Source organism: Gouania willdenowi, chromosome 11 (genome assembly GCF_900634775.1).
Source record: "Gouania willdenowi chromosome 11, fGouWil2.1, whole genome shotgun sequence".
NCBI lineage: Eukaryota > Metazoa > Chordata > Actinopteri > Blenniiformes > Gobiesocidae > Gouania > Gouania willdenowi.
Window position 1 is genome coordinate 14,838,611 of NC_041054.1, and position 25,193 is coordinate 14,863,803.

At 37.5% G+C, this 25,193-nt stretch overlaps 1 protein-coding gene across 1 annotated transcript in view; it reads left to right on the plus strand.

Moving 5' to 3' along the window:
* The window catches only part of LOC114472359 (probable acyl-CoA dehydrogenase 6), a 32,987-nt gene that overhangs the window by 6,856 nt on the left and 938 nt on the right, over positions 1 to 25,193 (plus strand). Inside the window, exons 2-8 of the mRNA XM_028461595.1 lie at positions 4,533 to 4,653; positions 17,026 to 17,155; positions 21,539 to 21,645; positions 21,751 to 21,918; positions 22,832 to 23,005; positions 23,179 to 23,340; positions 24,829 to 24,979. Of these exons, the coding sequence (XP_028317396.1) occupies positions 4,533 to 4,653; positions 17,026 to 17,155; positions 21,539 to 21,645; positions 21,751 to 21,918; positions 22,832 to 23,005; positions 23,179 to 23,340; positions 24,829 to 24,979 (1,013 nt within the window). The remainder of the gene's footprint in view (positions 1 to 4,532; positions 4,654 to 17,025; positions 17,156 to 21,538; positions 21,646 to 21,750; positions 21,919 to 22,831; positions 23,006 to 23,178; positions 23,341 to 24,828; positions 24,980 to 25,193) is intronic.

Genomic DNA, 25,193 nt, shown 5'->3' on the forward strand with positions numbered 1-25,193 from the left:
TGCCTTGCCTTACCACACTTTAATAAAAATAAAATCTAATCAAAAGCCACAACCCAAATAATAATAATACAATGAAGTATTTCATAAAATCATGGTGCAGTTTGAACCTGAGAATACAGAATATATCCTACACAGCAGAGCAACCATAAATAGGTTTAATATAAAATCCAAAATGAAAGAAACGTGTTTCTTGTTTGTTGATGTAATTGTAATGCTAGAGGGGTTTTACAGATGCAAATGTATAACCAATTGTGTATTTTAAAAAGAAAGAAAAAACATATTAGTTGGTAGATACTAAAGGTTGATTAAACAGTAGTGACAAGTTATTGTCACTACTGTCAGATATTGGACTAGACTAGTGGTTCTCAAACTTTTGAAGCTGAAGTGCCCCCTTTCTCTTATTTCTGAATCCAAGTACCCCTTTGTCCGACTACAACATTTTGCTTAGTAAACTATTTAAAAACAACTATAGAGCCTGATAATGGAATGAACTAGTGATAACACACATTTTAAATAATCTGGTTTTGTAAATAAGTGGAAAGAAACAGTATTTAGTCCAGTGGTTCCCAACCTTTTTAGGATCGTGACCCCATTTTGATATCAAGAATTTCTGGGGACCCCAAAGATGTTTTTTTCTGGTATTAATTTTTGTCTTGATTTTTTTTTATTTAATGTTTTTGGTCTTAACTTTTTTTTTTTCAATCCTGTTTTTTTTTTTTTTTTTTTTTTTTTTGCAGTGGCCCTAATTCTTTTCTGTAAATATGAGATTATGTGTTCTTAATTAAAAAAAAGAATAGTAATTTTCAAAATCTATTTAAATTTTTCCAAAATATCAGGCAACCCCACACGAGATCCTTACCCCAAGATTGAAAAACACTGGTTTAGTGGCACCTGAATAGAGTTTTCTCTCTTTCGCTCTCTCTCTCTCTCTCTCTAAGTACCCCCTGTAGTGCCATTGAGTACCCTTAGGGGTACACGTCCCCCCATTTCAGAAACACTGAACGAGACAATAGAGCTGGATCATAATCAATGTCCTACTTCTGGTACCTGATTGAGGTTTAGAGCCCCCCACATATGAAAGATTATCCTACCTTGGTATAAGAAAAGTTTGCAGCAAAGTGTACCACTGTCCGAGAACCACAATAGATTTAATGAATGCTTCACTAACTGTTGGCTGCTTCCTCAGGTAACAATGAGTTACAGTGTTAAAGGTTCAGTAGTTACAAAGTCCTTTCCCAAACCACGGAGTCTCCGCTCACTGCACACGTTCTTTATGACTCATCCAGCCACAAACCACAAGCTGCTGTCAGTGGTGTTAAATGTTGTATTGTTTTTTTTTGGCAATGACATGATTACTTGCAGTGTTTCCTCCCATATGAATCATATTGGATCTATCGATTAGTTCACGCGTCATTAGGAGTTGTAACATTTTTTAAATGCTAATGGAAGTCTTGTGTATTGACATTTATTATTGTGTGTTTAAATGAACTTAAGCAAACATGCAGTGATTAGTTTCCATATTCTCCACATCAGCCATAACTTAACTAGTGCTATAGTACTAGTCCGCATTTTAAAGGTCTTGGTCTTGTCTCAGACTCAGGAGCTTTTTTACTCGGTCTCAAATCTCTTGACTCTCGGACTGGCCGGACTCGGGATTTTCCGTCATGACCAGCCCTGATCTGCTATTCTTCAACATCATTTAATAATGATAATAAAGAAAAGCACTTGGAACAGTTCCTGAATTATTTAATGTTGTAATTTGACATAAAACATTTACCGTTAGTTTACTGATTGTTCTGTCTCCTTGGGAATCTTTTTGAGTGCCTTATGTGTGTATAAAAGCTGAGAAAAAAAATTGATTTAATCGATCTTGAATCTATTTCATTGAAATTTTTCAAAATAAATTAATCAGTGCTGAAATAGATTTTTTAAATTTACTCTATCCCTAGTAGTCTCACGCTGTTGTCTGGCGTTAGCGAAGTCTACTACTGTGCCTGCTCAACATGAGAGTGGATTCAATTCCGTGCAAACATGGCAGACAAAGCTCCGCTGGGTAAGTTGCCTAAGGATGTAAGAAAAAATCAATTCGGCGATATATCGCAATAAATCACCGCGCGATTGTATCGATCCAAAAAATGTTCAAATCAATTTTTTTAATCATGTTTTTAGTGAAAAAACTATTAAATTGCGCTAAAATATGCTTAGCACATCAGACCTTGTTAAACTACTTCAACTCTCAATGTATTTTGGCTCGGAATTTGATTGCACTTTATTTTTGTAAAATAAATAAATAATTTGTAGATCTATGTAGTTACGTTTTTTAAAAAAGAATTTAAAAAGTTAACAGAATTTGAATCTGTTGTGGAAGCAAAAATTAAACTTTTTGAAAAATGTAATTCAACAGTTTGATAAACATACAGTACCTCTTGTTTTTTGTATTTGTACTTGAATTACCATTTGTCACCATTTACTTGTTCTTGCAAGTTTAAAAAAAAATACATTTTTATTCATTTAAATTTTTACTTGCAAAGGTAAAATGTGTAATTATTGATATCGTGCTTACATCGTACTGTTTGTATCGGGGTATATTTGGATATATTGTATCGTGACATGCAAATTGTATCGTTTCATCAGATTCATGACAATGCACACCCCTTGCCGCCCCGACTTAAGTCAGAAGTTTGGAATATCCAAGTAAAATTTGAAAGATTAATACTGAATCGAAATTGAATCGTGATTAATCAGTTAAAAACCTTATTAATCAAAATCAAATCAATTCAGGAAATTGGCCATAATACCCAAATCTGTGTACCCTTCGTTCTTTGGTTATTTCGTTTCAAAACCAAATTAAAAAATATAAAATACAGATCTGGTTTTTTGTTTTATTAATTAAAAACCAGATACAGGGAAAAGGAAAAACCAAACAAGCAGCGTTTTTCTTGTTTTCAAATTAAATCTGGTTCTGTTTGTATGATATTTGGATATTTACGGGGAAATTAGGATGAGAGCTTCATATTTTAATCTCACCACGCAGAACGACCGACCAACGGACTTTTACTGTGCTGCGTTTGATAAAAATGATCTTGTATCATTTTGCCCACCTCACACTGATGGCAGAGGCGTAATTTGTGTCTGACATTTCGTTTAAGAGTTAGTGATGCTGGAAGTCCGAATCTGTGAATATCTGCCAACTTTACTGAACAGTGTTACGGTCCAAATAGTACAAAACATGCACATAAGTGGACCCAGAGGTGGTGTAATGAATCTACTGGTGCTCCTCGTTTCTTGTGATCAACTTCCATGTGTGTTGACAGCTGCTGTTAGCGGTATTTATAAAGTGCAAAAACATTTTCACTGCCCTCCAAAAAGCTGTTATTGTTTTGCAAAAGTGTCAAATGGTAGAAGTTATAACATCTATATGGTTCCTCACACCAGCCTCAAAAGTCGATAGTCAGTCAGCAGATTATTTGGATACTGTTTGCATCGTAACACCGTGAAACAAAACATAAGCGTGAGCAGCTTCTTAACCGTTAAAACATCCACAGACTGGATGAAAACATGGACAGGACCAGAAAACTGCTGAAATAAATCCTAAACAGTCCTATTGTGTGTGGGGACCTGGTCCAGGACTTGGGGAGTGAAACGAGGTGCAGCGGACTTCAGTTCTCGCTCTAATTTCTCCATAAATATCAAAATATCACACAAACATCTGGTTATCTGGTTTTTGGTATATCTGTATTTTTGTTTTGGTTTTAAATCAGAAAAACAAAATAACCACACTGTTTATTTGTTTTTTTGATTTGGTTTTAAAACGGAATAACCAAAGAACGATGAGTACACGGCTTTACCCAGCTCTAGTGTGTATGCATTAGCAATGTTGGCTCAAGGAAGGCTTGGCGGGGAACCTTTAAGCTACTGGAGGCCACTCTAAGTCTCCTCGGTTGAGTAGCTTAATCTCAAAAGTGGTGAGGGAGTAGTGAACTGCAAACTCAAGCATTTTTTTTATTTTGTAATTGTCCTCCTGAGCTAGATGTTGAGTCTTTGGATTTCTTTTTTTATTTGTTGCTGAAAAGCACAAAATAATTACAACTTGTATTATAGAGAAGTGACAAGAATGTGCACCATATCATCCCTCTAAATCCTACATGTCCTGGTTGTGTATACATGTAATAGTAATGTCATCGCTCATGTTGCTGCATTCATCATAGAGCCACCATGTAATGCATTCCCCCCCGCTTGCTTTATATTCATAGATATGTGATGCCTTCTATCTCCATCTGTTTGGGACAGATTACGCAGACTATAGTATTTATATGCTAAATGTACATTCACATGTTTTTTTTTCCAGAGATGGAACCGCAACCTTGCATTTGTCCTCAGAATCTTCATAAGAGACACAATTTGCATATATCGAGAAACTTACAAAATGATGCATGTTTGTGTTGAAATCCTTTGTGTGAATAAGAAATGTTGACAAGTTCACACACAACATCAAACCTCTCTATGTTGTACGTTTTTTTTTTTTACTGTAGCTCATTGAACAGGAGATCAACCCTCATGTGGATCAATGGGAAGCTGAAGGAATATTTCCAGCACATAAAATCTTCAAGCTCTTGGGAAACGCTGGCTTTCTAGGCGTCAACAAACCAGTTGGTATGACACCTAAACTTTACTCTATTGATGATGTTGCACTGTTAATCCCTCTGCAGGATAGACAGTATGGATCATAACATGTTGCACTGTGCTACATTTTTGAAGGGACATGAGGTTTGACATTTTACAATATAAGTGTAAAAAGAATAGCAACTGCGATGCACATCAAACCGAAACAACAGAGCAAATGATCTCATAAGGTAAATAGATGAATAAATATGTTAGGGCTGTGCAATTAATCGAAATTTGATTAGAATTTCAATTATTACACCCAACGATTACAAAAATAATAATAATAATATCCATTTTTTTTATTTTACATACACTTTATTTGCTAAATAAAACAAACTTTTACGATTTCGGACATCTACAAATAATAAAGCTTGACGCACACCGATTATTAATAGGGGTGTCCCAATCCGATATTGATATCGGGTCGATATCAGCCAGAAAATTATTTATCAGACTGCGTCTGAAATATTCGATATAATATATTGCTTTTTTGGATTTATTTTTTCAATTTCTTCTATTTTATTTATTCTTTATTTATTTATAGAATATTTTTATTCTTAATTAAATGTTATCCATTGTTTTATAATAAATGGGTCTGTTTTTTAAAAAAAAAATCAAGCTTTTTGTAATATTCCACACTACAAAATAAGTAATAAAAGTACGTATGATTTGTGCTGATATCGCATCGGATTGATATTGGTATCGACCAATAATCAAGGTTGCAATATCGGTATCATATCGGAAGTGAAAAAGTTGTATTGGGACATCCCTAATTATTAATACTAACTTTTTGGTTGACAAATAATTGTTTGAATAATCGTGATTTCAATTATGACTAAAATAATTATGATTATAATTTTTTCTATAATCGAGCATCCCTAAAATATATTTTGTATGTTTGATTAGCCTGTCATATTCCCTTTGTATCTGTATGCTTGGCTAGGCTAGGTTGTGCTGTGCTATGCTTTACTTAATCTGAATCTGTTTGTTTTTAATTTAAAAGTGATCAGATAAGTGGTTTACATGGTTTATGTTCACTTGTTGCATGTCTATCTGAAACAGTATTATAAGCTCTTTTTAATTTAGTCATAGTTCTAGTTCTCTGTCAAACAAACACATTTTTGTTCTTGTTTTAGTCTACAACTCTACTAAAAGTGTCAAGTCTGCTAAAATTACTTTAATTTCCATTTCCATCTGTATAATCCTTTTGGATGACGTCCACATGCCCCCATATTTAATTTTGAATTACGATTCTGATTTATTGTCATGTCCTGCTCGTTTACCCTCACCTGCACCTTGTTCTAATTTAGTTTCTGATTGGACGATATTGCAATTAGCTTATGTAATTTCACCTTGCAATTTCCTTAATTGGTGAAAGACTATCACAAAAATGAATTCTGCCACATTCTTAACTACCTTGACATAGGGCTGGGCGATTTTGCCATAAAAAAATTGCCGATTTTTTTTTTAAAGAAAAATTCAAGTTTCGATTCGATTTTTGATTTTTTTTTTTCCAATGCACTTAAAAATGACTGCAGACATCAGATATATTGTCAAAAGTGCAACTTTATTGCTGTGATTGTCCTCAAGAGTTAAAATGCATAGAACAATCCCAAAATAAAAAATAAATGAGGCTCTATCATTCAAAAATTTCAAGCTTTAAAAAAAAAAAAAAAAAAATGTAACTATTTTTATCTACAAATTCGATAAATCCTTGACGTGTGCATCAGAAGCAGAATCAGAATATTTTTTGTGTATAAACTAAAGAGGTGATCCAAATATTAAGAAATCCTTTTTTTGTCAAAAACATTATCTTTACAGCTTCGTAGCTAATCCATTTGTTTGCTTTGTGGCAAACAACACGCTACAGCTGCTATACTATTCAAACGTTCCTTGTGCGATGATACAGTTGGTGTCACAGCGCCGTTCCACAGCTGTCTGCAGCGGTGTGTCCAGATGTGGATCCAGCTGGGATGATGCTGGTGTGAAGAAAGGAGTGGGTTTCGGGGGCTTTACGGGACAACAAAGCGGTCTGTGGTGGGATATCTAACCCACTTAGAGATGAGTTACCCTGCAGTGCTGCAGTGTTTCACAGTTGCTAGTTTTACATGAACTCAGACGATTCATTTACTCCTACTAAAAATGTGGCAGTTCATTATGTTTGTATAAATATTTTGGCATTTTGAGTGACATCCAATGCTGATAGAATGTTCTTTTCGATGTTGAACTGTGTGTGCCGTGTAGAACAGTCGAGCACAAGTCTGCAGGGCAGAGAAGAGCAAGGACGAGAGAATTACAATGTGCTGAGTACACAATCCTTTAAGCATTAGCTGGCTGAAAAGATTACCGACGTGGATCGGGTCAATACAAATTTGGGTGAAGAGAGGCCGTGTGATCAGATGGATGGAATTTGCAGAACAAGGAAAATACCATAGAGATTTTTGTTTTCAACTAACAGTTGTGTGCGGTGTTTTGACATCATTAATGGACGTTAATATTTATTTTAGATGTCTGCCATCGATACTGTTTTTAAATGTACTAAATCAGAAAACATTGTTCAGTTCAGTGATTCTCAAATGGGGGTACGCAATGTAGCTACAGGGGGTACTAGGGAGGGAGGGGGGGAGGAAATAAACAAATAATAAATATATAAAGGGAACAAATAAACTGTCAGTCTTGGTCCCAGCCGTGAGATGTCCAAAAATTATGAAAACTATAGAAATAATCTATTCAGGAGCCACTAAATCAGGGTTTTTCAACCTTGGGGTCGGGACCACATGTGGGGTAGCCTGAAATTTCTGAAAATGCAAAAGAGATTTTTGAAAATGTATTTATTTCTTCTTAACCAATGGTTTGGAGAAGATCCTTCTTGTGTCAAACCCCTGCAACACTGAGACACATCCTCACTAGCTGCAAAACCAATTTGTCTCAACGCCGTTATACTTGGAGACACAACAAGGTCCTACGACAACTGGCAATCACCCTGAAAGGAAGTAGAACTACCAACAACGCCCTCCCACCTACAATGACTAGGCACAGAAACACCACCCCATTTGTAAGAGCAGGACAACTTCCAGCAAAGCCATCTGCAAGAGTGGAAGCAACCCTCCTAGACACTGCCCGGGACTGGAGAATGCAGATTGACTTAGACCAGAGACTCGCTTTCCGCCTGAGATCATTACAACTAACCTCAGGCCAGACCTGGTCTTGTGGTCAACCTCTCAGAAGTCGCTTTTCATCATGGAACTAATGGTACCATTAGAAGCTACAGTTGGTGAAGCATATGAGCGTAAGCGACTGAAGTACTCCGACATAGCAACGAGGCAAAACAACATGGCTGGTGTGCCCAGGTGCTTCCGGTTGAGGTTGGGTGTAGAGGATTTGTTGCCACGTCCAAAACCAAGCTTCTCAAGGGAATGGGAGTGCGAGGACAGGCCTTCCGGCAAGCTGTCAAGTCACTGTCAAATGCTGCTGAACAAAGCAGCAGCTGGCTATGGATCAAAAGAAAGGATCCCAGCTGGTCTGCAAAGTGACCATCAAGGGGCAAAAGCAGAGGGGGGCACACCTGGGACGCCAGGTGTCGCCGTTGAGCCCTTTGGAGGTGTCGTGGGCCTTTCGATGAAACACAAATGAAGGAGGGTGCCCACCTGAAGACCCCTGTGAAGCTTTTACCCCTTTAACCCCACCTCTAGACCAAGAACTGATTATCTAAGGGAGTGTACTATCTATTCCTATAAGCTAAACCTACTTTTTTTTTTGTTAATTCAACAACACACAATCTTAAACAACTGTATTTACCTACTTTCACTTTGTGAAATATAAATCTAGTTCAACTAAAATACAATAAAAGATATCAAAAACTATGATCAATATGATCAAAAACTAATTCTAGAAAAAAAGGTCTTTGGGGTCGCCAGAAATTCTTGAATGGGGTCACGATGCATAAAAGGTTGGGAACCACTGCACTAATAGTGTTTCTTTGCACTTATTTATAAAATTAGATTTTTTAAAATGTGTATTATCACTAGTTAATTCCATCTTTATGCTCTATAGTTGGTTTTAAAGTTTTCTAAGCAAAATGTTGTAGTCGGACAAAAGGGAAAACTTGGATTCAGAAATAAGAGAAAGGGGGTACTTGAGCTAAAAAAGTTTGAGAAACACTAGTTTAGTTCATGTGAGAAGTAATTACACAACCAAACTAAGATGCTCTCCCACTGTGCAATGCTTTCTAATAAAGCCGACGCTCAGACAATCAAGCTTGGAGTTGATTGATTTAAAGGTTTGGATTAAAGGAAAGGAATCTAGGATTAAGAAGTCAGTTCAATGAAGAAACTCTAATTTACTGGGTGAAACCATTTGGATCTTCTCTCCAGATGAAAACAGAAGTCAAACAAAACTGAAAACAAAGAGCTTCAAATTACGAATTAGAAATATTGAACAGAAGCAAAAGATAAGCCTGACGTTATTGTACATCAGAATATATGATGTGGTCAAATACTCAGAAAGCCACACTGGAAAGTCGAAATGTTTTTATAAGGTTATTCGAAGAATAAATACAAAAATGTTTATCTACTATTTATTATTATTATTTAAACAAGAAATATTTGTATTTATCATAAAAGCAGTGATTTAATACTGGCAGTATAAAGTCTGGTGAAGATGCACTGAACATTGTATTATTACCTCTGCCAAGGAGGTTATTTTTTCACAGCATATATTTATTTACAAGGTCAGTGCATAATAACACAACAACTCACCTATAGAATATGCCAGTTAGCCAAAAGGCTAGATTTCATCTGTAGTCCTCGGCCAGATGTACAATACGCACAATGGAAATAGTTAAAGCTTGTTGATTATCACATGGCAAAATACAAATTACATGACATTTGCTGCAGCAGCAGGAATAAGACACCAAAACAAACAAGCAAAAAACAGTTAATGCGCAACAGAGCTACAGTGGGAATGCAGCTGGAGGCAACAGGACATAAGGCACAAGCAGCAGTTCATGAAACAACTATAATCAGTATTAAAGGACATAGTCAATAACATTAGTCAGTTATAATACAAGGCTTAAAAAGGAGAGTGAACATTCAAATAGAGCAGTATCGAAATTAGACAATAACATACAAGACGACACAAGAAAGCGGCGACGAGAGTTCAGTGCTGGCATGTTTGATTGTGAAGGAGCCAACGTTTTAACGATAAGCGGAATACATTATACAGTAACTATTGATTTCTCTGATTGTTGTGGGAATGTTGTTCCATTCTTTTGAAGCTTTAACAGAGAAGTCTGTTGGTAGTCAGGGTTACGTCATGGATTTTATTAACATTTTTAAGCAAAGATGAACCTTAGGCTATACAAGATTCAGTTAAATTTTGAAGGGTAATCCGGATAATATACTGATTTCAAATCTTTTTATTATAAATTTTCATTCCTATCTCTCATCATTAGTGAAAATGTATTATTATTATTTTTGTTTTTTTTACAATAAAAATGATCATACTTGTAAAAGGGTAAATAAAAGTCGACATCTTTGAACTTGATTAAACAATAGCACTAGTTATGTATTGCAAAGTAATACTAATAAAACAACTATATTTTTTGTGTAAATTGTTGGAAAATTCAATGGTTTTTGGCTGCAGTCAATATGAAAATAGACTGCAGGATCCTGGAAGGCAATGCACATTTTACCCTTTTAGCTTTCCTCCTTTCAGTCTTCCTTTCTTTCCTTTTCATCAGGACTAACAACCTTCTGTGTTTACCTTGTAGTCTGAATGAGCTCATGTGCAAGATCCTGATTTAAGCTCTTTACGATCACACGACAAAGCTGATACAAAGTTCAGCTATGTTTTATTTGAAATGCTTTTTATGTTTCCCATTATGACATAAAGCTGATTATGTTTAGTTGTAAATGTTTTGACATTTCTCTTTTTTAACCCTTCGTCACATCTATTCTGAACCTTTCACTGCCATCAACTCAGTAGATGCAAGAAAACCAGGACCACACTTCAGTTTTACATATCTCTACATTTGCAACTTCAGCAAGATCTAAATCACTGTGTTTTTTTACAACTATTTGTCTCTCAACGTGTTCGTCCAGGCTGCCCAGCGACCAAAGTTTCCACCCCTTTTTATCTGTGCCTGAGGAAAGCCTTTGTTACTTTTCAAAACATAAGGACAGGAAGTTTTCCTGAGGCAGGGGTGACCTTTGGTTCCCCGCCTGGTTTCCTCTGTTCTGACAGAGATGTGTCTGCACTCTGCACATCTCAGTATGGAAGTGGCCTTGGGTTCTGTTTGACAGATAAAAACCTGGCAATCTCATCATCAGCTTTCTCAAACACGATGGACCAGACATGGGGTAACTTGCGGCCTTTGCTCTAATTTTGAGCGTCTCCTGAAGTAAATGCACAAAATGAGTTAAAAACACATCCGAAGTTACAGAAATATACACTAGACAACATAAATACACAAAATGACTCCAAAAACACACAACAGTAACAACAACAAAAAAAACCCAACACCTAATGAGAGTAAAATTACCAAACAACAAAAACACAGATAACTAATACACAAAACATGTGTACAGAATCACAAAATGACAACAAACAAACACAAAACAGCTAAAAACTAATGAAATAAGAAGAAAATATGCAAAATGACTTCAAAAACACACATAAAACAACAGTAAAAACACATAAGACAACAACAGAAAGTGCAAAATGAGAAAACGACCACAAAATAACAAAACGATAAATTACACCAAAAACACTTGACATGACAACACAAACGTATTATTCTTCCCTGTATTAATGCTCAGATTGGTCATTATTCTAAATGCTGACATGAATGTTGATAATGTGGCCCTCAGATCAGAAAATCACTTTTTTGTGGCCCTGCTGTGATAGAAATTGCCCACCTCTGCTATGGACTATGATACATATGACTAAAATACATACAGTGGATATAAAAATTCTACACACCCCTGTACAGGTTTTAGGTCACATTAAAGGTGGAAAAAGTTGTGACATTATTTATCTTGGTGTCATTTTTTCACATCACAAAAACCTGGCATTTGAACTGGGGTGTGTAGACTTTATATCCACTGTAGCTTCTAGGCAGAGGTGAAAGTAATGGATTACAAGTTCTCACATTACTGTAATTGATTATCTTTTATGGGTTCTTGTACTTTTTTGAGTATATTTCTAAATTAGTCATTTTACTTATATTCAAAGGCACACCGCAGACGTTTTGACCTAAAGAGTTGACCCATATGAGTTTTTTTCAATGATTCCTCAGACCAATTTACAGCGCTTGATAGTATCAATGCTCGAGCGAGGCTTCCCTCTTGAAATACTGACTATGTAAGTTTGAAGAGATGGACCGTCTTTCACCAGGTCGTGTGACCTGGAGAATGCCTGTAGAACGTTTCACTTTATGGCAGTCACGTGACCACCAGCTCGGATATATATAGTTCCCATGTGACGTCACAACATACGGGCATTTCCCGACCCGGCGCCATTGCTGTGGACAGCTGAAACGAGTTAGCCTCTGTTTACAGCCAAAATAGCACAATATGGTAGTTTTGTGTTGGGTTAATGGTGCACTAATCACCGCAGTAGTTCAGTTAAATGTGAATTCTTTAGTAAGGGAAGTCGGCAAGTCAGATCCGTAACTTCGGGATAAGGATTGGCTCTGAGAGCTGGGGTGCAAAGCGGGGCTGGGCTCACGTCTCGGCTATAGTCTATGGATTGGAGGAGCAGCTGCCACCCCCGCAAAATCGCAATTAGATCATTTTCCAGAATCGTTCAGCCCTAGTTCCAATTGTGCAAGATTTGGTCTCTTCTTTTTTAAGTTTATACATGAGATGTTTACTGTATGCAAGGGAACCGTGGCAAGATTTAGTAGCAAAAATAAATGTGACGGTAACTTGTAACCATTACTTTGAGTATTATTTAATTTAGCTACTTTTTACTTGTACTTGAGTATTTTATGTATGACTTACTTGTACTTGAGTACAATTTCAATCAAGTAACAGTACTTCTACTTGAGTAGAATGTATCAGTACCCTTTACACCTCTGCTTCTAGACTGGGCTTTTGTGAAATGTGTTATTTACTTGAATAACAATGTGATGCCATATGATGGACGGGTTTTCTGCGTTGACAATACAGTGATTTTCATCATAATTAAATGTGAGGCGTGAACTCCGTCCATTGTTGGAGTTCTGACTGGAAGCTTATACAGAAAGGGTTTGATAACAGTTATTCTCCAACGTGCAGAGGTAATTTATTCAATAATTATATGTTGAGATGAATGTGCACATGCATACATCTTCCTCCTCACTTTTTGCTCATGCTGTTTCTTATTCTATAGTTTCTTCATCACATCCTCTGTTGATGAACATCTGGAGCTCCAATAGACACATGTGATTTGTGACAGAACTCCTCTTGCTTTTTCTCCTGCTTGCTTGTTCAACCAGGCCGCCTGCCGTTTTGTTTAAAGTGGGATAAACCTTTGTGCTTCCCTTGGTTCACATTATACACTGCAGGGTTTCCAGAGCACACAGACCTATCGCTGCACAGCTGCACCTGTTTCCTCTTAGTTTAAAAAAAAAATTAAAAATTCTGCTATTGTTCCCTTGTCTGGCTTTATCGTTCGCCGTGTCCCACTTTTTCCTCGTATTCTCACTTTGTGTTTTGCTCGACTTTGCAGGCTTCCATGTGATAAATACACTCTGAATTATTGGCTGTCACTTTGCGTTGTTTATTTATCATTCAGCGGTTGACGTTCCACATTATTTGTGAGGTACACAGAGCACACTTTTAAAATCAGCCGAAACAAGAACTGTAGAATGCCGATTTCCTTAGAAGCAGAGATAAATTCACTAAAATCAGTCATTTTACACTGAGTGTTAAAAGGAGTAATGAAAGGTTTAAAGCCTGGTCTTAATTGTGAATGACTGAGAGGAAGTGGTGTTTTGAACTTGGTTTACACTACAGTGCATCACCCATTATGTCCATTTTGTAAATGTCTCCACTGCCTGAATGGGAGACATGGTCATTCATATTTGGACATTTTCAGCAAATGGTTTTTGGAGGATATCAACGTTAAGGTCAATATTTGAAAAAGAACAGATAAAAAGATTTGAAGGTAATAAAGATGTCATGCTAATAATAGTGCAACCCAGTAAGTAATATGAACACATAATCCAGTTCCAGCAAATCAAGGTTAAATTGTCATGTGTCTGAACAACTGAGGCTAAAAGGCTACTTAAATTACAGTGGATATAAAAAGTCTACACACCCCTGTTCAAATGCCAGGTTTTTGTGATTTAAAAAAATGACACCAAGATAAATAATTTCACAACTTTTTCCACCTTTAATGTGACCTATAACCTGTACAATGCAATTGAAAAACAAACTGAAACCTTTCAGGGAGGTGAAGTAAAAATAAAAAACTGAGAGAATGAGGTTGCAAAAGTGTACACACCCTCTTATAACTGGGGACGGGGCTGTGTTCGGATTTCACCAATCACATTCAAACTCATGTTAAATTGGAGTCAGCACACACCTGTCACCATTTAAAGTGTCTCTGAGTAACCCAAAATAAAGTTCAGCTGTTCTAGTAGGTTTTTCTTGAGATTTTTGTAGCCACATCTTCCAGCACAAGCCATGGTCCGCAGAGAGCTTCTAAAGCTTCAGAGGGATCTCATTGTTCAAATATATCAGTCAGGTGAAGGGTACAAAAGAATTTCCAAGGAATTAAATATAACATGAAACACAGTGAAGACAGTCATCATCAAGTGGAGAAAATATGGCAGTGACTTTACCAAGAACAGGACGTCTGTCGAAAATTGATGACAAGACTAGAAGAAAACTGGTCAGGGAAGCTGTCAAGAGGCAACATTGAAGGAGCTGCAGGAATTTCTGGCAAGTACTGACTGTGTAGTTCATGTGACAACAATTTCTTGTCGTCTTCATATGTCTGGGCTATGGGGTAGGGTGGCAAGAAGGAAGCCTCATCTTATGAAGAAAAACATCCAAGCCCGACTTAATTTTGCAAAAACACATTTGAAGTCTCCCAAATTCATGTGGAAAATGTTTTATCGTCTGATGAGACCATGGTTGAACTTTTTGGCCATAATTCCAAAAGGTATATTTGGCGCAAAAACAACACTGCTCATCACCAAAAGAACACCATACCTACATTGAAGCATGGTGGTGGCTGCATCATGCTTTGGGGCTGTTTTTCTTCATCTGGAACTGGGGCCTTAGTCAGGGTGGAGGGAATTATGAACAATTCCAAATACCCGGGAGTGTTGGCACAAACCCTTCAGGCTTCTGTTAGAAAGCTGAAGATGAAGAGGAACTTTATCTTTCAACATGACAATGACCCTAAGCACACAGCCAAATCAACAAAAGAATGGTTTCACCAGAATAAGATTGAGGTTTTGGAATGGCCCAGCCAGAGTCCAGACCTGAATCCCATTGAACATCTGTGGAATGATCTGAAGAGGGCTGTGTACAAGAGATGCGCTCACAATCTGTCAGATTTGGAGCAGTTTTGTAAAGAAGAGTGGGCAAATATTTCCTCAAGATGTGCCACACTGATAGACTCTTACCCAAAAAGAGTGCTGCAGTAAAAGCCAAAGGTGCTGCAACAAAGTATTAGTTTAAAGGGGACATATCCTGCTAAATCCACTTTTTTAGCCCTTAAATGCATTTTGATGTATATTTAGATTGTTTAGAAGCACAGAAAAGTTCAAATTAATCTCTTCAGGTGCTCCGTTGATATCTTTATATTCTGTTTTGGTCATATTTTTCAATCTGTTTCGATTTTTCGATTCTCTATTACGTTTTTTGAACAATAACGTCAGCGGAACTGCCAAATTAGGACATCGACTCCAGGCCCATCACTTCGAGCAATCCGCCATTTTTATTTCTCGCTTTTATTTTGTAGTCCAAGCTCCAGGATGCAGAAGTTACGAGAGGAGAAATCAAAATGTTTGGTTGTTGGATGTAATAACCCACACGCTTCATTACAACGTCTCCCAGCATCAGAACCTTTTCAAAGTGCCTGGTTGAGTTTTATTTTTCACAGAAATGTACCCACATCTGTGGGTAAGGTCATTTTTGTGTGCGCGCAGCACTTCAAGGATGACTGCTTCAGCAACCTCCGCCAGTATAAAGAAGGATTTGCCGAAAGACTTTGTCTGATTGAGGGGTCAATTCCTTCTGTCTTTGGAGACGACGAACAGAGCACTTCGGTAAGCTGTAAATAACGCTAAAAAGTGTGATGATAAGACGTCCCTGTCATTGTTTTATTAGCATTAGTAGTTGCACCGTCTTCATATGTTCGCGCTGTGTGCTCGTTTTAGATCCTTGATGATATGGCCTACGTGGTTTAGTTTAAGTCTAAAGTTTTCATTAGTCATTTCATTTTGCCGTTTTTGTCTCCGAAAAGACTGTATTAAAATGCATTTCGCGACGTTAGCTTGGCGCTAGCGTTAGCTCGGTGCTTGTGTTTGCTCACTTGTTAGGGTTCTGCAGGTTCATCATCTTCATTTTCATCTCGCTCTGCCGGGTCTGACTCTGGCTCAAACATGTAAAGCTGGATGGACAAGTATTCTGTTGTTGACATTGTGTAAATAACGTGTGAATAAACTTTTTCTGCGCCGCTACATAGTCATATCTCTTCTATCAATCTACAAAAATGGCCGAGCAGGGTGGAGTTGAACCTGGAGAGGGGGCGGGGTATGAAGTGTCTCATTTGCATTTAAAGAGACCGCACCAAAACGAGTTGCTCTTAGAAGCACATCAGAAAAGGGGTAGAAAAGGGGTCTGGGGAGCTGTAATAATGAGGAATTCAGACCCAAGCAGTGCAGTTCCGCTTTATGTAGACCACAACTGTATGATTTATAACTAAAAAGGAAGGATTTAAAATTATGATATGTCCCCTTTAAGGGTGTGGATATTTATGCAACCAGGTTATCTTAAGTGTTCCCCTTTAAAGGTTTCAGTTTGCTTTTCAATTGCATTGTACAGGTTCTAGGTCACATTAAAGGTGGAACAAGTTGTGAAATTATTTATCTTGGTGTCATTTCTTTACATCACAAAAACCTGGCATTTGAACAGGGGTGTGTAGACTTTTTATATTCACTGTAGGTGTATGTGATGAAGTCTAGTTTTTTTCTAAAGGGGCCTTTAGGTCTCTTTGTGGTTGTGCTCCTCAATCTATTTAGCATTTATGAAGAAACTTAATTGTTGTGGTCTAGTAGCTTCTGCAAACATGAGCGATAAAGTTCTGCTCTTGAACCATTGAGAGCAGGTGAAGGAGTGATGATTGGTTTGTCTGTTGCAGAGTATGGAGGCCTTGGACTGGACTTCAGCTACAGTGTGGCAGTGGCTGAGGAACTGGGAAACATCCGCTGTGGAGGCATCCCAATGGCCATTGGGGTTCAAAGTGACATGGCCACTCCTGCACTGGCCAGGTATGGTTGAGTTATCCCAAAAGGAAATGCCTCTTTTCTGAGTGAAAAGTGTCAGAAGCAACTCAGACAATAGGGACACATGTGGCCCTTTGATCTAATTTTGGCAGCCCTTAAAAACGGTCAACTACGTTTCAACACTTTAACATTTCTGCCACACCCCAACATGTAACACACCTCGACGTGCACCACTTCCCGACACGTGTGTGGTTGCAGCTTTATTTACAATTATAATTGAGTCTAGGGAATTAACTTAGTAATTGTCATATAATATCTTAAAAAAGTGTTCATTACAAACACAAACCTGGGGAACCATGTTAGGGTTCTATACCCAAAGCATAAAGTATGTAGTTAACCATTATTAAAATATGTTTCATGTCACCTTTTCCCACTGCCCACTTTTTAAAAAAAAAAATTAAATCTAGGGGTATACTGACAAAAAAAGGGGTTAGACACCCACACCAAAAATATTAATATCGATATTTTCATTGATTAGGAAGCCAAACAACGTAACCAAGAGATGTTAGAATGTTTATTTAAGTCATGGGTCCAAACCAGGGTTGGGTTAATTACTTTTTTCAATTTTCTCTAAACGACCCCACAACCACCAAATTACAATTAACTTATGATTACGACAACAACAGATTTTTTAATTACATCATATAATGTAATTAATTATCAATTACACATTTACAATTATAATTGACCCAACCCTGGTCAAAACTGACCTGTTATTATAAGAAATGCTAATAGAAAGCTAACACAAGAGGAAGGCTGTTTTATGGGGATATTTATTAAAGGCTCAGTAATTGTGATTAATTGTATTTGAAAATGAGAACGTAATTGTAATTGACTTTCAGGGGAAAAATATGTCATCGCAACTGGGGAAAAAAAAAAAAAAAAACACTGGTCACTGTAAATGAAGATGTAATTTAAAAATGTAATTGTCCCCAACCACGGCAAATAGCAGCACTGGCAGCTGGGTCAAAGGTTAAAAGGGCGGGGCTTTCACACAGGCTCACCTCATTGATCTGCACTGAGTCTCCGATAAACAAAGCGTACTTCTTCTGCTCCTCCTTTTTACCTTCTTTGTTCAGCAGGTCAGCAAAACCCAAACTGATGCTGAGCACCATGCCTGGGTACACGCACGGTTATAGAAACTTCCCATCAGTCGCTGCGGTGGTAAACATGACCACGTGCTCACCTTTCTTCAGCTTGTACTGGTTCTTCCCGTTTACAACCAAAGATCCTTCTCTGAACTCGATGCCCATGACAAAGCTACGACACAAAGCAGATGAGTTAGCGTGTGAGAAGAAGCGCACAAATCAAGGTGTGTGTATGTGTGCGTTTGTTTCTACCTGAGATTTTTCATCAGCTTTCCAACAAGGTCAGGTTTCTCCTTCTTCACAAACTCCAGCACCGCGTTATACGCGTCGAAGATTTTCACACCTGCGTTAAACAAAATGTCAGCGTTGTGCTACCTTTACCTTTGAACTGTCCTCATTAGGAGATCTAGGCCAAACAAAACATTATTTTGCACCATATTAGTTTTATTAACTTTTACAAATGGGACTACTTTACAGTTTTAGAGCCTGTGTCACTCCATCTTGAAATCCACTGCCTGTAAACATCCCATTGTTTTCTATTGGAGTAAAGCATTCAGCCTGATTTTTAGAGCATTTAGCAGCTTTTTTGGTAAAAAAAAAAAAAACACCTAAACAGTGCGCTGACATGCTCTGGTGGCTGAAGTTAGCGGGCAAATCATAGACTGTTGAAGGACTCCCACCCAAAAGGACTTCTATCCTCAGGGTTTGCAAATCTGAGATTACGTAATGATCCCTTAGGACAGTGGTTCTCAATTGTTCCTAAAGGCAGGCATACATTGCAATTTTTGGCCTATTTTAGGGCCAATTTTTGACTTGTGTGTTTATTTTTGGGATCGAGCGAGTCTCTGCTAAATCGTGTTTTATGCATGGCGTAGTATACATGGGGTCACGAGAACCGATTAACACCTCACGACCAGCTCCCAATCAGCAACAGTATGGTCGTAAAGAAATCAAACATGTTTGAAATCTAGTCGCTCTTCGTGTGGATATCTCACAGTTGAAGCAGTGCCACGGGCCGGCTTACCTCAAACTCTCAGACTGCGCATGCGCCAACACCGTAGGACGGCTGTAAAATTGACAGAATGTACTGCCCAAGTCTGTTCAGCTCCTGGTCCATCACATCACCGTCTTTTCTTTTTTAAAGCTCTTTTTGCTGAGATTAGCGATTGTCTCTCCACTTCCGGGTTCTTCTTCTTCATCTGTTTTAATGGTGACGCTTCAAAGTTCTTCTTCTTCCAATTTGTACGTTGCATTTCCGGAAACAAGTGTCACGTGTCGTGTATGAGCGTACAGTGTGAGCAGTCAGATCGTGTCAGAGTGTCGGTCTGTACAGTGTGAGAACATGAATCTTGAGCTGCGCACATTCAGGCTCTGCGTCTGAGTCGCACAGTTTGAGCTGGAGCTGAGTACAACAATTCAAAATAATCGCACAGTGTATCCCAGCCTTAACTCACTCAGTGCCATTGACGAGATAACTCGTCATTACAAATCCAAAAGCTCAGTCAAACTCGTCATTTGCGTTTTTTCATGGAGATTACTAGAAAACACCCTGGCGGAGGTCCCTCATCAATATCTAAGCAGTAATGTGATGTAGTAACCAACTGGTGCCCTGAAGGTGGCAGAAGCGCACCTTTAGACGTCAGATTAGCCACTGATGCTACCTTGGCTAAGGAGGAAGAAGCAGGAACGAGTGAGATTATGGCAATACGGAGTGATAGATGGTGAGAAAAAATGATTAAAAAAAAAACAGGGCAAGCACAAGCAGTGAGACTCGCATGTCCGCGAGGAGGAGGATGTTGCGTTTGTGCAGACTGGTGGGAGAGAAACTTGGAGGGACGCCAAAATACAGTAAGAAATCCAGTCAACTCTGACCTAGATAGCAAAATAATTATTTTCTCATCAAAAGCCGTCTCAGTTTTTTTTGTTTTTTTTATACAAGGAAACAATGTTCAGATATTAGAGTTGACAGTAAAGCAAAAAAATAGCTTTAAAGTCACTGACAGGGTTTTTTTTTTTTTTTTTTTAGAAAAAGGCTGATTTCTCAGCTTTTTGCTCTGAAACTGAAGATTTGTGTCAAACTTGCTCTATTCAATGGCTGATTACAAAAGAACGAAACAAGCCAGAAACTGATGAAAGTAGAGGCTTCAATCTTTCAGAATCTGGTGTCAGATTTCAGATAGTCATAGTACAAAATATCTGTGGGTCTTTAAAATCAGTCAAAATGCTCAAAAAAATGGCTGGCACTGAGGGGGTTAGAAATTCTGAAAATGGTTGGCACAAATGCATAAAATGACTGCAAAAAATAACTCCAAAAACACAAAAAATGCACAAAATAAATCTGTAATAATCCATAAGAACATCAAAACACCAGAAAATACACAAAATGACAACAAAAATGCATAAAATGATCAAAAAACACACAAAATGACATTTAAATGCAAAAGATTAATCCAAAAACACACAAAATAACTCTAAAAACACAAAAAATAACAACAAAAATGAAAAAGATAATTCTGAAATTACACACATCAAAACACACAAAATACCAGAAAATACACACAAAATGACAACAAAACTGACCAAAAAAAAAACACAAAATGTCAACAAAAATGTAGTAAATGATTCTGAAAAGATACAACAAAAATACACAAAATGACAATAAAATGTACAAAATGAATCCGAAAAGGGAACAAAACAACAACTAAAACAAACAAAATTATTTATATATATATATATATATATATATATATATATATTTAAGTACTACGGTTTTTCTAAGCTAATAAAACAGGGGTCCTAACTATTGGTCACAAGGAAAGTTAGCTTTTATTTTTAAATCAACAGTTTGGTTTAAGCTCACTGGAAATCTTGTTTACTTACATTTTTGATTTTATAATAATTTTAGAAGTGAAAATGAATGTGACCTTGGTTTGTACTTCATACTTTGAGGAAAAAGCAACAACTCTGACAAAAACAATTAAATAAAAAAATTACAGAGACAGTCACAGTCTCAGGAGTTTAATTAGATTCACGTAGCCTGAAACCAGGTTTAAGGACTAACAGAGAACAAAGGTAAACGTGCGTGGAGTGCTCTCTGTAATTGCATTTATGGCAAAAGTCTTTGTTGTTTTTAAAGCTTACATTTCACTTCTTTGTGCTGTCACTTTTTTAAATTTTTCCATGACATCAAGTGGTACGTTTTACATAAGTGAATAAATATCAAGGTAGGTATTATGTAATGGTATTAGAAATTATAGTTTGTATGTGTCTGTTTATGCAGGTTTGGCTCAGATGAACTGAAGAAGGAGTTCCTCCTCCCCACCATCATGGGAGATAAGGTCGCCTGTCTTGGAGTTAGTGAAGTTGGAGCAGGATCAGATGTTTCCAGTGCGTTCTTTGTTGATTTCTTTTCGTCATTAACCAAGGAATTCCCTTTTGTTTTTTGCATTTTATTTTGTATTAAAACCTTAACTTTTTTCTTTTTTAATTCAGGTATCAAGACCAAGGCAGTTAAAAAAGGGGATGAATATGTGATCAGTGGGGGGAAGATGTGGACCACCAATGGCACTCAGGCTGACTGGATGTGTCTGCTCGCCAACACCAGTGACGGCCCACCTCACAGAAACAAGTCGCTCATCTGTTTACCCATGAACCTCCCAGGTAGAGCCAAGTTTACAGGAAGCAACTGTTTATAGTGACGAGTGCATGATATATAAATAAACACAACTGATCGCAATCGATATTTGGATTGACGTCAAATTCCATTTTTCGAGCCCTATAAAAGCCACGTTAACCGAATCGCGGACGGAATCACATAAAAATGGAATCCATTGTTGAACGCAGAAAATGACAGAATATGGATAAACGTTTTTAAAGGGGAAATATTTCTGGGGACAGCTCGTTAGGTGCACTGCTCCCCTCCTGTCCTGGCCTCTTCAAACACCGTCTAAACTACCTAAAACACCACTAAACCAGTGGTCTCCAACCTTGTCAAGCCCAAGATCCCTGACCTCCACCTTGGTGACTGCAAGATCTACCCAATAAAGTGTAAAAAAAAAAAAAACATTTTTATTCAGGCTAACTTTATTTGAATTACATGAAATGCTTTGGTCCAACATTCAAAAATAACGAACCCAAAATGCTATCTATATCTAGTATGTTAAACTGGCCGTATCAATTGATCCTATTGGTCAATTTACTGTGCCGCTGAAAAACTGGTGGGTTTGAGTGGATCGACAGAAACATTAATCAGCCATAATAGATTTTGTTTTTTTTGTGATATTATACAATTCCTATGTTTCATTTGTGTTCCGGTGGTTTTGTTCAGGCATCTTAACGGGCAGCTATTGTTTTTTACACCGTTGTATTCTGGATCGAGAGAAAAGGAGAGAAAAAGTGCCCCCGCAAAAGTGACCATTAATCAGCCGTAATGTACTGTATTTGTGTTATTTATTTATTTATTTTTTGTGATTTTACGAAAAAATAACAGATTTTATAGTGCCCTACTTTTAGTTTTCCAGTGTTAGCCAAGTTTGAAGACAACATTCTCTGTTTCTCTTCTCTTGCTTGAAAGGAGTGAAGGTCGCTCGCAAAATTACCAAACTGGGAATGTGGTCGTCCGACACAGCGGAGGTGTTTTTCGATGATGTGCGTGTGCCGTGCAGGAACCTCATTGGCCAGGAGGGCATGGGATTCACCTACCAGATGCTTCAGTTTCAGGAAGAAAGACTCTGGGCAGCAGCAAACGGTGAGTGAACCGGTTTCCGCTAAAGCTGATTTCACAATGCTGAACAATTTCATTTAGCGGCATCGTGAGGTTTTCAGTTTTCTTTGATATGGACTTAGAATATGTTCAGAAGTTAAACTACACACTGTTGCATATCAATGTTGAAATGATGTTCCTCTTTTTACCCTTTAAAGTTGTGACCACAATGGACAACATTATCCAGGAGACCATTCAGTACACACAGCAGAGGAAGATCTTCAACCAGCCCGTTCTCTATCATCAGGCCGTTCACTTCAGATTGGCTGAGCTGCAGACGGAGGTGGAATGCCTTCGCTCCCTTCTCTACAACGCCATTGGTGAGGTCACTCAACAAACAGAACGTTAACGTGGGCATCATTGCGTGTGTGTGGGTGTGTGTTGCATAAGGAGAAAGGAAACAAAGACAGGACTATAGTTGACCCATGTTTTTTTGTTGTCGTATCTTAATGCTGTTACCAATAGCGATTATTACGGAAGAGTCTTAGGGCCACAGAAGAAAAAAAAATTGGCTAAAAAAAGCATAATGCACTTCACAAAAAAGTCAAAAATCAATGTTGACATTTTTTAGGGCCACTGAAGAAAAAAATATACATCTGAAGTAAAAAAAAAATTAAAAAAAAAAAAAAAATTCATGCACTTCAAGAAAAAAGTCCAAAATCGATGTCAACTTTTTTTTTCCTTATGCTGACTGCTTGTTCAAAATGCCTGGCAGGCAGTTTGAGGAACTGGTTAAACTATACTTTAGAATAATGTGGTTCCTCGTTAGTAAGATGGTCAGTATCCCCGCCTGTCACGTGGGAGATTGGGGTTAAATTCCCCGATGGGGAGATTACATCATTATTCGTCCTGTTCTTTTCTTCTACATTTATAGAACATATCATTTGTTTGGATTACCTTTCTAGGAACAAACAGTGTATTAGTCTGATTCAGTCTGCTGTGTTAATTATATTTTTGCAAATGCAATTTAAAAACTTGCAAAATGGTAACGTGTACCTACACGCTGACTATAAAAATGGAGAAGATTTAGGATGTCCAATTGTGTCCTGGTTTTCCTTGAAGTGTATGAATTTTTTACCTGCGATGTTTTTTTCTCAGTGCCTAAAAAATCTCAACATTGATTTTTTTATTAACCTCCGAAAAAACTTTGATTTTTGACTTTTTTCTGAAGTGCATGAGGTTTTTTTGTTTTTGTTTTTTTTTAGCCTCCAATCCGGAGTTTATGGATAGACTCAGAGTTTGTTAACCTTCCTTTCTGGAATACACCCTTGATGATCGCCCTTACAACAAGCCACAGCCATAAATAATGTTTTTTCTCCTCTACTTGTCTCTCCATCAGTGTGTTGTCTGCATGTGATCACCTGAGTTTATGAGCAACCTGCATGACTGACTGATGATTGTACACTGTGTGTGTGTAATGTGTTAATTGTATTGCCCTTGATATCTAAGACAATCCTTATTAGTATGGGTGTGTGTCGTTGGACGTCAAGGTTTGAATACATATTTCAGTGTGCAGTGTTTAAATAGAAAACCTTTCCCCTGGGTGACACCTTACTTTAGAATGGGCATGAATACAAAGCATTTGGCTTAAAAAGAGAAGTTTAATACGATCAAAATAGAGCATTGTGGCTGAAATGAACTTATTAAAGAGTTTATGATCCTAATCTGTGGGCGAGGCAGGAAGGGCCAGTGAAAAAGAAAAGTTAATTTATTGTTGTGCACGTCTGAGTTTGTTCTGCACACCTGCTCACCACATTTCAAACATTTGCTTTTATCTCAGAACACATCTGTCTCACTTTGTGTTGCAGCTTTGTACATTAAAGGAAATGATGTTACCAAACTAGCATCCATGGCTAAATTAAAGGCAGGTCGCTTGGCCCGAGAACTCAGCGACAGCTGCCTGCAGTACTGGGGAGGGATGGGCTTCACCAGTGATGTAGCAGTCAGCCGATTCTACAGGTAACACTAAAAAAAACAGTTAACCAAATGGCTCAGAAAATGTTTATTCTTCTTTTAGATGCATTGCATTAATTGCTGCTTCATGGTGGTATAAACATTGTTGATTAATGTTGAAAGGTTTTCTGGAACATGTTGAATGCATCAATTTTTACTTCTTTGATGTATTCACACGCAAATGTGACTTTGAGTTGTTTTGTTTTCATAGTCATGGCAA